At 43.8% G+C, this 12852-nt stretch overlaps 1 protein-coding gene and 1 long non-coding RNA gene across 2 annotated transcripts in view; one reads left to right on the top strand and one right to left on the bottom strand.

Annotated features, from left to right (window-relative positions):
• Window positions 1-12852, bottom strand: part of LOC307217358 — a 222483-nt gene that overhangs the window by 112473 nt on the left and 97158 nt on the right. The gene's annotated exons all lie outside the window — the stretch shown is intronic.
• The window catches only part of STK32C (serine/threonine kinase 32C), a 174970-nt gene continuing 172195 nt past the window's right edge, over window positions 10078-12852 (top strand). Inside the window, exon 1 of the mRNA XM_079978467.1 lies at window positions 10078-11026. Within this exon, the coding sequence (XP_079834593.1) occupies window positions 10936-11026 (91 nt within the window). The 5' untranslated portion in view covers window positions 10078-10935. The remainder of the gene's footprint in view (window positions 11027-12852) is intronic.

The following is a 12852-nucleotide window of genomic DNA, read 5'->3' on the forward strand; positions in this document are numbered from 1 at the left end:
GGAGGATGAGTAATGCAAATGCACCCAAGGCTGACAAGTTGTTAAAAGGATGAAAGTTCTCATAAAAGTGTCAAACAAAGAACAATTCACATACTGTGAGCAGGGCTGGGCCAATACATTTTGGCACTTGAGGTGAAGCACAGATTGGCATCCTTCCACTAGGGAAGAAGGGGTGAGTGAATATCTACATTGGGAACAAAGCAGGGAATCAAATCAACCTTACTCAGTGGTTGAAGTGGGAATCAATGGTTGTCCCAGGGTGGAAAGAGTCCTGCTTTGAATCACACTAGTTGGGTGCATAGCCCTGGGGATCCCAGGGGGCACCCTCCACCATTTCCTCCCGGGGATGGGACAAGACCAGCAGCACTAAGAGGTCGCTGTAGAGATGGCATTTGGGGAGGGGCTGCCAAGGAGATTCAGCCTTCAAGGAGTGCACTGTAGATCCTGTTGCCTGAGGTGGTCACCTCACTTTGCCTCATGCATGCCAATCAGAAGGTCAGCGTTTTGAATCCCGCAAAGGGGTGAGCTCCCATTGCTCAGTCCCTGCTCCTGCCAACCTAGCAGTTCGAAAGCACGTCAAAGTGCAAGTAGATAAATAGGTACCGCTCTGGCGGGAAGGTAAAAGGTGTTTCCATGCACTGCTCTGGTTCACCAGAAGCGGCTTAATCATACTGGCCACATGACCTGGAAGCTGTACGCCCGCTCTCTCGGCCAATAAAGCGAGTGTGGCAACCCCAGAGTCGTTCGCGACTGGACCTAATGGTCAGGGGTCCCTTTACCTATTCTTCTCAATATACCTGTGGCGTGGAGTGTGTAGCAGTTTAGGTTTAAACTGTTTAGGCATTTGATTAGGTAACTAAAACTAAATCTGAAAAGGGGAAAACTCTTATATTTTAATGTGCAGAGTGAGCACCAGACTAAATGTAATGTCAACTGTCTGAAAGCAATCAATGTGCACTTTTTTTAAAAAAAGTAAGTAATGGCATGGAGGAAAGGGTTAAGCCAGGCTTCCTCAACCTCGGCCCTCCAGATGTTTTGGGACTACAATTCCCATCATCCCTGACCACTAGTCCTGCTAGCTAGGGATCATGTGAGTTGTAGGCCAAAAACATCTGGAGGGATGAGGTTGAGGAAGCCTGGGTTAAGCACACGCTCATCATGCACTGTGGTCGTAATCCTGCTTGAGTGCTAATTGCACTCACACAATTAGCATTATTACTCATTTTGGCCTTATTTAAGCAGTAGAGCCCATTTGATCTGGGAGGTGGGTAAAGCATTGAAAGGTGATAAATTATTATTTATTTATTCTAAAATGTAGGCCCTTGCCTCTCCACAATGATTTAAAATTAAATAATACAACAGAATCCAATATGAGAGTGGATGGTAAAAACAGTAAAAACAAAAGGGAGCCCCAAAGCGTAGATTTAACCAAGTTTAAAGTGGGTCAAATTTCTGTACACCCAGTGTGACCTTTAATTCACTTTTTGTTGTCTTGCTCAGATCTGATGAGGTGTACTTTACATAAAAGCTGATGAGTTGCCATGGAACTTCATACTGTGCAACACACACCATCTTTAAAGCTAGGCCCTTTTATCTCAAACGTAAGTTGTTACACAAATTTCTGCTAGTTCGGCTAGCTAGCTGAATCCTGTCCTTAATTTTTACATTTTGGAAATAAATATCAGCCACACAATATGCTAGGGTCTTTTATGTGATGTAAGAACAGGCTGTTATATACTGTAGCAATTTCTCGTGTATAAATTCATTCCTGTCACTCATTTGTTTAGTCAGTGAAACATGGTTTCAAGTGAAACATGGATTAAAATGTAACAAGAGCAACTTGCACTGCAAACCAAGTAGCAATTTGGAGACATTTAAGCTACTCTGCAACACGATTGTCTTGTGGGTGCTGCAGTCACCAGTAAGTAATTGTGGATACTTTATTAAAGTATTTATTAAAAACAGTAGCACTCAGTGTAGTAAGTAGTCCTTATTTCTTCAGCTGTGTGCTATGCTAGGGATAGCTTAGACCAGGCTTCCTCAACCTCGGCCCTCCAGATGTTTTTGGCCTACAACTCCCATGATCCTTAGCTAGCAGGACCAGTGGTCAGGGATGATGGGAACTGTAGTCTCAAAACATCTGGAGGGCCGTGGTTGAGGAAGCCTGGCGTAGACACTGGTTTGTGCCTGGCAGTGCTATTTTTTTTCTAGAAAAAGAGGTGCCAAAATTTAACATGCACACCTCCCACATTCTCTAAGAATGCAATGGCACCCACCTGAGAGGTGCCAGAACTAAGTTCCGGCTGGAAAAAAGCCCTGGTGCCTGGTAACATCACGAGTCACAATTGGATTACTGTCATGCATGCTATGTGGGATTGCCATCAGGTGTCCAGGGTGCTGAAATGAATTCCTGGTTGTGCATATATTACACCTGTCCTGAAGAACCTGCACTGGCTGCCTATTAGCTATTGAGCCATCTTCAAGGTGCTGTTGTTAACCTATAAAGAAAGCCCTGAACAACCTGAAACCAGATTACTTAAAGAAATTGGTTACCTACAGTAAATGAAAGGACAGAACTGCTATGAGTAAGCAACACGTTGCTCATCTTCACAACAGTTTTCAAATATGAGCCTCCTCTGCTTTTCAAATAGTCTTAAGAAATAATGCAAAAGAACTGTAGGCAAACTATAGACCCCTGGAGTCTCTCGCTGCTTGGAGATGGGAGTGATATGTGACAATATATTGTAGATAGAGTTCTCATTTTTGGCTGTGACCTCTGCAGATGGATATAATAGTATTAATTAAAGAGCAGGCAAAGAGCTGTCACTATTATCACCTTCTAAGACAGAACTAGCACTATTTTCAGAAACACCAGTGGCAGGAAACGTGAAGTGCAGTGTGCGCTGTTTTCCAAAGGAATTGCTTGCTTGCTCAGATGTGAAAATGTAAGCTGATCTGAAGGCCATTTCCCACCTTAGTTTACTATGAAAAGAAATGGATAAACCTTCTAAAGTCACACCGGTGTGTTTTAAATGCATTCTTAGAAAACCCATGAAAGCCAAACATTCACTAGGACCCTTCGAGGTGCATGCTTTGTACACTTTCTTGTCCCTTAATATGTTATTTTTTGCCCAGTAGCTAATTTCTAAGCAGAAATAGGGGTTCAAAACTACTTGCTAGTCATTTCCTCTTCCCCATAAGCGCTTCCCCTTAATCCATGCATGCAAGGTTCCTATGACCTTTTTGCTCTTGTCCTGGGTGGGTCGGGCCCTGATTGCCTCTAGCTACAAAAGCTGAGGTTGCTGCTGAAGCCATATGGGGTGTCTCAGTGTAGCTGCAGGTTGTTAAGCCTGAGCTTTGATAGTGGCTGCCTGCCATGAACTATCATTGGCAGGATTGGCAAAGCAGCAGCAGGTATGTTACATGCTCATGATAATATTTTATTTTCTTGTTGATTTTTTTTAATGTGCATTTTATATTTGAGTCCCATTAGGTGGCAAGCAGGCATTTGGATGCTGCACCTCTGGGGGGTAGAATGCACAATGGGAAGCTTGCCAAACTAGTTCCTTTTGGCTGGCTGTTTAAGTAGCACAATTTTGTACATCGAAATAAGTTGCTCTGCACCATAGAACAAATGGGTGGGCCTTTCCACTATGCCACTTTCCACCATGCCACTCACCTGGCTGGTACCTGGAGAACAATAGAATTGGTGCAGGGCTTGAAGTTGGATGACACAGAGACACAAAGACTTGCCTTGCTCTGTGCTCAGCCTTCAGCAGCTTCTCTGGAAACCACTTGGGGAAGCAAGATCTGTTGGGGTGCTAATGCCGTGATACTCTCCATCGGGCATTGGCAAACTCAGCCCTCCAGATGTTTTGGGTCTACAACTCCCATCATCCCTAGCTAACAGGACCAGTGGTCAGGGATGATGGGAGTTATAGTCCCAAAACATCTGGAGGGCTGAGTTTGCCTATGCCTGCTCTCCATCCTGTTCTTGGGTTTTGTGTGTGTGTGTGTGTGTGTGTGTGTGTATAAATAAAACTATATTTTCTAAAAACACCCACAGTCTCTGCTGACTGTGGAAACAGAAACTGAGTAAGTGCAGGAACCTCTACACTGCTTGGAGACTGGGGTTGTGCGCATCAATATCTTGTGCGTGTATTTCTAATAGGTTAGTTATATTAAATGATGGCTTTGCTTTAGCAAAAAGTGCTTCCACTTGTGCAAGGTGCCCCAGCTTGCATGTGTCGAAGGCACCACTGAACCCCACTTAAAGACACAGACACACACACATGCACATACACACCCACTTTGCCCTGCATGGGAAGTAGCTTCCTTGTTCATCTAAAAGGTATATTAGTTGTACAGATTGCAAACACTGTCTATTTTTAAATGCTGCCTAAATATATTGATATTTTATGTTTAGTAAATATTGCTTTCTTAAGAGCCAGAATGTCACAGTTGTACTACTCACACAATGTTTTTATCGCCACAATAAACATGTTTTACAACATTTGCCATTTTACAAGGAAGAGCGTTCGTGTTGCAAAGGCAATTTTCATTCTCAGCAAAAGAGAATATAACGCTGCTTCCAATTATAGGAACAGAAATTTGTACTAAACAAACAACACTCCCCCTCCCCCAAGTAAATAATTACAATGCAAGAGCTGTCAGGAATATTTTTGCTTCCATGACAATCAGAAATCATTACCCTATCATTGAATGCAATGTCAGCTACCTGAGGTGCTGGCCTCAAACTGCCTAATCATGCAACATACTCCATCCAGGATGGAGAACCTTTTCGGCTATGAGAGCCATATTTTTACCTAGCCCAATCCTGTGGGCTGACTTTGTCAGGTGAGCAGGACAACTCACCTGGTGGGCTAACTCTGCCTTGACATGTGCCAGGGCTGTTCTCTCATCACCTGATGGGAAAGGGAGAAAGAAATTTGTATTTACCAAGCATCTGCTGCAAAAGGTTGGCCCATAAGAACAAACCCAAAATCCACAGGTGGGCAATATATTTATTTTGACCAACCAAGATGTCATAAAATCATAGCAAGCCTTTGAGCTCTGAAGAACTTTTCATCCAACTGGTTGTTTCAAAAAGCAGGGAATGGAGGGGTGCGGAGGGGGCTCAGGAATGCAATAATTAGTCTGGACACTGTAATTATGAGGTTAGCTTGTAGACTCAGATCCAAGGTCGAGATTGCAAGCTACATAAGCCCCTCTCAGATGCTAGAGGTACCAGGTAATACACCTAGGATTCTATTACAGAGAACCAATGTCTGCTCCCATTGTCTTAGAATCATAGAACTGTAGAGTTCAAAGGCACCTTGAGTGTCATCTGGTCCAGCCTTGTAACCCTTAAACAAAACGCACAGGTTATGGGGCAGGCAGAAAGCAGAAGTAAAGAGAAACATGGTAGTCTTTATGTTAACAAAACCAGGGATTAATTTTTGGATGGTGTGCTTCAAAGAGCATTTATGATGGTCATTTGGGTGTCCTTTAGTTTACAAGGCTGTGGACATCAGCCCTGAGTTCCAGCCCTAGTTGCATCATTATTCAAAAGCACTCCATGTCGGTTAAAATTATTTGGTCTGTTGACAATGCTGGAGGAAAGAAAACAAGTCAGTAGCATTTATTGGGGATCTTTCTGGTGTTAGCAAAAGGGAATTGAGAAATGTGAAGATCAGGCACATGTATAGAAGGCAGCCTGTGATATTATTTTAATTAGAGTTTATTGTTCTTCTGGGTTTCCAAGAGCTAGGAGTTCTCAAGCATTCAGCTTTGAAAACACTCATTTGGCATACAATTAATTGTTAGTTGAAGTCCTTTATTGAAAACTTACAGCATCAATATCACCAAGAAAGTGTTTTCTTCTATATTTCAGTTATAATTACGAGCTTGCTTTAAATTATGAGCTCGCTTTTAAAATGTCATCATCCCGTCACTGTTCCAAGCCAGGCATAGTTCTGAGAGCTGCTGAAGGATAACTAAAATGGAATAGTGAACAAAGTGCATTAAAAAAGAAAGGGAAAAAGAGGATTGGTTCAGTTTCATCCTGACAGAGGCTCTGGACCTCTATCAGCTGTAGTGACAAACAGAATAAGCTCATCTGATGGAGCCTGGGAAAAAGTTTTTCCTTCATCACTACATTTCCATTGCAGGAAAAGTTGCAGCACCCTCTGAAGGTCTGTACTGCAGTTACTCACTTCTGGCAAGAAATAAGGTATCAATCACTCTAAAAATAGCATGTTTTGGTACGTCCCCCCCCCCTTTTTAAAACATCCAGAATAGATTGATGGACTACCCAAACCAAATAAAGAACAGAGAAATAGAGAGGTTGGTAGAGGGACACCTCCAAAAAAGATAATTTTAGAGTAATAGTTTCATAGAATTTTAGGGTTGAATTTTAGAGACCTTGAGGGTCATCTACTGTTTTATCCATGAGAAATGAGACATTTTTTCCTGCTTCATTCCTGTCTCCTCATCTACTGGGTCCTGTCCAGGACAAACATCTTACACAGACGTATAGTTACCAGAACGCAACAAACCCCAGGATTTTCCCAAATCCACGCCTATGTATGTATACTTGGATGTAAATCCCATAGAGTTCAGTGGAGATTCCAAGAAACTGCCCATGGGACTGTAGCCTTTATTTTAGTTCTCCTCTCTTCCTATTTTCACTGCAGTGTCTCTGCAGCAACTATTATACACCCAATTACATTAAAAATGCATCTAAGGTAATTGAATAAGCAGATGAGATTGCTCATGGCCCTCCCCTTATCTTTACAAAAGCTTTTCCTGGATTAAGGCTGCAATCTTCAGGACAGCAAGAACTGTTCAACAGTGAAACAGACTCCATTGGAAGGCAGTGGATTCTTGTACATTGAAGGTATTTAAACAGAAGTTGGATACCCTCCAAAATTTCTCCAGTGAAAATACAGATGTTCCATTCCATAATGATAATTTTACTATTTACACCCCATACATCTTACTGGGTCGCGCCAGCCACTCTGGGCAGCTTCCAACATACATAAAAACATGATAAAACATTAAACATTTAAAAAACTTCCCTATACAGCCTTCAGACAGCTTGGTGGTTGGATAACTCCATACCCTCCAACATTTCTCCAATGAAAATAGGGACATCCTAAGGAAAAGTGGGACATTCCAGGATCAAATGAAAAACCAGGACGGTTTATCTAAATCAGGGATGTCCCTGGAATATAGGGACACTTGGAGGGTCTGTGAATATCTGTCAAGGATTCTAACATTGTGATTCCTGCATTTCAGGGAGTTGGCCTAGATGACCCTTGTGACCCCTTCCAACCCTACAATTCTATGGTTATACTCATTTACAAGGGACGTGGGTGGTGCTGTGGGTTGTTCTGCTTTTATGAGTCATGTAAACAATCTGCTAATTCAGGATAATGCTTCATGCATCTGATGAAGAGAATTCTCTTCCACAAAAGCTTAACCTACAATAAAGTCACTACTCTTGAAACTGCTGCATGACTTTTGGGTGATTTTGCTGCCATGCATTAGCACAACACTACCCCTCTGGAATTTGTTCTGAAAGTTGTACAGATCACATTTCTCTTGAAGTGCTAATGGCACACCAGGAATTCAGAGAGCTCTGATGTAATTTTTGAAACTTGGCTATAATGCCAGTAAACCTAATGTAGAAAATAAGGAAAGCTGCAAGGCTAGGCACACTTACATGGGAGTAAGTCCATGTGGATTACGTCTGACTGCACCTACAAAGATGCACACAACTTCTTTGAGGGAGCCACAAGACTTTAAATGTTCATTACCTGCACTGTCTGTTGGTGTCTCTGAAGCTCCAGATAATCACAGCACTGGTAATTTGAAAGGAAGTCTGCACATCTTTTCTTTTGCGCAATGAAAGCATCATGTAATTTAGGACCTTCTGATTCTTGCTGCTTGGGAAATTATGTATCCATTATGCAACTTTCATCTTTGTTGTGTTATTTATGTATGAGTTTCCAAAGAACTAAATGCATTATATGCAATACCATACCAATGAAGAAGTCCAGAATATGCATTAAACTCAAACCCCCTTTCCTAAAGCCCCGCCCTTTGTCTTTTTCAGTGCACAGCACGTAGTTTAAATGAACAATTAAATAAGAGGAGAAAACCACTGTGAATTAATTAGCAGTTCTAATTGAAAGCAATGCACATTTGGGTGTGTGTTTTTTTTTAATAAAGTGCTTATCCAGCCTACGGAAAGAATTGTTTAAAGTTTATAGAACACTAAATTGTCTACAATATGCAATTATCCAAAATGATTATTTTAGGGTGGTTGTTGTTGTTGATGTTGTTTTTGCCATTTTCGGCTTTAAAACCACAGTGATGGATTCAGTTCTTTGAAATTCGTTTTTTTAAAAATGGCAGGAACAAATATAGAATCTGATTGTAGTCCTGGGTGTTCTGATATTACTGGGTGGAATGGTGGATGGTTGTGGAGAGGAGTGGCATGTTTAAGAGATGTTTGTTCAGCTCAAACTCTCCTGCAGGCCCTTTCTCCAAATCCCAGAAGTGTGTGAGTTGTGGATCAATCACTAGTAATAATGACATGCTGAAAAGCTGTCTATGGGTTTACATGTATTGAAAATAAGTTATGAACTTTAGCCAAAGTTTATTTATTTAATTGGATTTTTATCCGAATGAATTGTAGAGATGTTGGGCAGACCACAAAATATTAGATATATATTTAATATATTAAGTGGTATTGTTGTTGGCATCTGTCTCGAGAGTCAATCGAGTGCACCTCCGGGGGGGAGGTTAAACCATTGCATTAGCAGCACTGCAGTTACCTGCCCCCCACAGAAGCCTGGGCTATGTGTATAGAAGACCTGGGCTGTCCAGACGATAAGACCTCCTCTCAGCCTCGCTGATGTGGTCCAAAGGAAAGCAGAGCAATATGTTTTGTACCAGCTTGGCTGCACGTGTTGCCAGAAGGAGGCATACTGGGTACCATTCAACTGTCTTAGGGACTCCACTCTGGATTTGTGTAGGGTTTACTCTGTAGACTTTTCTTCTCCCAAAGATATCTGGCAGTGGAGGTTTAGGATCAGAGTTTTCCTTCTCCTAGGTGGACTTCGACTTACCTTCCCAGGTTGACAAGACCCATCTGCCACTCACTTTATTCTACAGCACATGCAAATTAAATAAAACAATATTCAACAATCAGCAATATAGCAGCAGTTCTCTGAGCCATTTCAGATGACTGAGGTTGCCTGACATTTTAATTTCCTACCATGCCTCATGTTGAGAAGAGAAGAAGAGTTTGGATTTGATATCCCGCTTTATCACTACCGAAGGAGTCTCAAAGCAGCTAACAATCTCCTTTCCCTTCCTCCCCCACAACAAACACTCTGTGAGGTGAGTGGAGCTGAGAGACTTCAGAGAAGTGTGACTGGCCCAAGGTCACCCAGCAGCTGCATGTGGAGGAGCGGAGACGCAAACCCGATTCACCAGATTACGAGTCCACCGCTCTTAACCACTACACCACACTGATCATGTCCGGCACCTGGTGTTAAATTAAATTGGCAGTTGACTCCAATCACCAAGTGGTGCTCAAAGTATGGGAAATGTTTTTAAAAGGTCACAGGGCAGGCATCAACAATGGGCCCTGCCTAGACACTGTGGCCCCAACAACTGCCCAAGGATGTCAGGTTCTGGCGCCATTCCTCTCCATCCCAGTCCATTTTGCACAGGCCACTTGGAAGAGCAATTTCAATCGGGAAGTGACCAGTCACCCTCCATTTAAGCCACTCCAATGGCCCTTGAGGAAACTTGGGCGTATTCTGGTGGTCATTTAATGGCATTCTTTCTCTGTGAACACTCCATAATCAAACCCCTTTCCCCTTTTCTCCAGGTTATTGCAGACCAAGAAAAGAAAACACTCTCAAAGAGATCTTAGTTTAACAACAACAGCCAAAGCCTTTAAACAACAAAAAGGGGGGCGGGAACACAACAGAAATGTCCCCTCCCCTTTGCATAATAATAAACTCCCCCTCCTCATCCTGTTTGGATACAATTTTTACTCTGCTGGCATTTATTTTTGCTTTGATGCGAACAAGGCAGGGCAATCTGGAGGCGGGCATGGGCAACTAGCGTAGCCTAATGCCCCCCTCACCCTCCACCATCTCCAAACTGCCACCTCCTCCAGCGAGCTGCGTTCGGATGATCTCAGAAGGTGAAAGGTAATCCCCACGTTGGCACGACTCGAGCGCCACCTAGCCGGGAAGTGGCGAGTCTCGCGTTCCCTGGAGTTGAGGGCAAGCGGCTCCCGAGTCTCGCCGTTGTAAACGCGCACCCGCGCCGCGGAACACAAAACCCCGACCGCTCCGGGGGCGCGCCTTATCTCCAGCAGCGTCTTTGCGCGGGGAAAGCCCAGAGCTCTGGTGAGGCAGGGGGAGGGGGAGAGAGGCGTGTTGCTTGAACAAAACCAGGGCGATTTCGATCGTGTGTTGAGAGAGAGAGAGAGAGAGAGAGAGAGAGAGAGAGAGAGACTGAAGCTGAAGAGGCGCTCCGGTCTCTCTCCGTTCCCCAGAGGCTGACGGGGAGTAGGAGGGACCCCCTTCTCTCCAAATCGGGAAGAAGGCGCCCAAAGGGAGCCAAGCTTGGCTCCTCTTCTCTTCTCCCTTCCCCAGGGCCCTGGGGGTGCGCGCCGCGCAGACAAAAGCGAGAGACTGGAGACGGAGAGAGAGAGAGAGAGAAGAAGAGCCCCTCAGACACGTTGCACACAGGCGCACAAACACACGCGCGCCCTCTCTCCTCTCACACACCCCAGATCCATCTTGAAGGTGCTCTCCCGTGCCGTCTCGCCGCCGCCGCCGCCGCGCCCGGCTCGCCCAGCTTCCCGGGACTTTGGTAGGGAATGCCCTGGCGCCTCCTTCGCCAATGTTTCACTGGAGCAAGTGGAAGAAGAGGATGGGAGCCAGCATTTCCTCCTCGTCTTCCAAGAGACCCGTCTTCGACGAGAAGGAGGATGGTGAGTAAGAGCAGCCGCGATCCAGCGCGAAGGGAGTCTTTTCTTCTCCCTTTCTGCTTTTCAAACACTGCCCATCTTTCCTTTACGCGCGCAGGGCGTGTGTGGACTGTGTATGTATGTCGAGGGAAGAGTCCGGCTCCGGAACTCCGCTCCGGAAAGGGTCGTCGTGGGACCCTCTAAGGCGGCACATAGGGGGGAAAAGTGAAATGGCAGGAAACTCAGAAGTGCTTTGTGGACGGCGGGGGAGGGGGAATCGATGGGCTTGAGATGCCTCCGACAAGACTGCCCGGAAATGATGTAGCCAATTGCGGGCGCATGGTCGGGCAAAGAGGCAGTTTCTGTAAGAAAGGGAAGAGTGAATGAAGATTGGGGTTTGTTTTCTGCCTCTGAAAGGGGCACATGGTGTCCGCACAGTTCTGTGTCTGTGGTTTATGCCTTTGCCATCCTGTAAGTTTACTTCTAAGCGCAAACGTATACAATTCATAACTTTTTTAAAAAAATTATAATAAGTCGCACATCCGTATCAGATGCAGAATCTGGAGCTGGTAGTATGCAAATATCACCATTGTATAGATATAGAAGGCTTTGTATTATATAATAAAGTCTCCTATATATATTATAATTCTATGTCCTTTTCTTTTAATTTGATAAAACCATGGATTAGACATTTGCACGTGTTAATGGCAGGGGATTATGGAACAAGGAGAGCTGTGAAAATATGGTAATGGGGATTAGGCTCTATAGATCACTTTTGATAATGGAGATTAGGATATATAGACTGCATGCTCCCCTTTCCTGCCCCACCACCTCTGAAGGAGGGGTAAAACCTAGATCCTGCCACAACTCAGAGGTTGTGAAAAGTGGTGATAGTTTATTGTTTGCTGTTCTCCTTCCTTGTGTGCACTCGACAATCTGTGAATGGCTTTGCAGGGTGGGCTGAGTAATGGAAAAGGAGGCTGCAGCAAGCCTGTGTACATTAACTCAGGAGTAAACCCTTCTCAATTCCTAGAGGAACATGCACAGAATTGGCTTGTGCATGCTACAGGTCCTCTCAGGATTTGCTTACATTAAACTGGTACTACCATACAGAATTAGCAGGATGCACTGGTAAATGGTATTATTCCTTCTATGCATTATTAATATTTTAGCAGTGTTCATTGGCTTCTGTGATAAAGAGTGCTGAGAAAGAAACTGTCGTGAATCACAGGTGCCCTACAGGACCCAACTCACTAAAGGTTTAGAGTGCAAAAGGAAATATAAAGTTCAAAAGAAAATGAACCTCTACACAACCCATTAGTTTCTGAATGCTCTGAATAAGCACTAAGACCTAGCCATCTATAATTTTTATTATATAAAAAAATAAAAAAAATTGTCCAGTAGCACCTTATAGACCATCTAAGTTTGTTCTTGGTATAAGCTTTCGTGTGCATGCACAGTTCTTCAGATACCATGCACACGAAAGCTTCTCCCAAGAACAAACTTAGTTGGTCTCTAAGGTGCTACTGGACTATAAACATATATAAAATCGACTGCATCAGACTAACACGGCTACCACCTGTATCATTTTTAATACAGAAGTACCTCGGTTTACAAACTTAATCTGTTCTGGAAGTCTGTTCTTAAACCAAGGCGCACTTTCCCTAACGAGGCCTCCCGCCGCCGGTGCCCTTCCACTGTTCGGCTTCCGTTCTTAGACCAAGGTAAAGTTTGCAAACCGGGATACTATTTCTGGTTTTGTGGAGTTTGTAAACTGAATAGTTCGTAAACAGGGTTGTTCTTAAACTGAGGGACCACTGTACCACTGTATTAGAGTGGTAGCAATTTTT

This window comes from Podarcis cretensis, assembly GCF_951804945.1.
Source record: "Podarcis cretensis genome assembly, chromosome: 5".
Classification (NCBI taxonomy): Eukaryota; Metazoa; Chordata; class Lepidosauria; order Squamata; family Lacertidae; genus Podarcis; species Podarcis cretensis.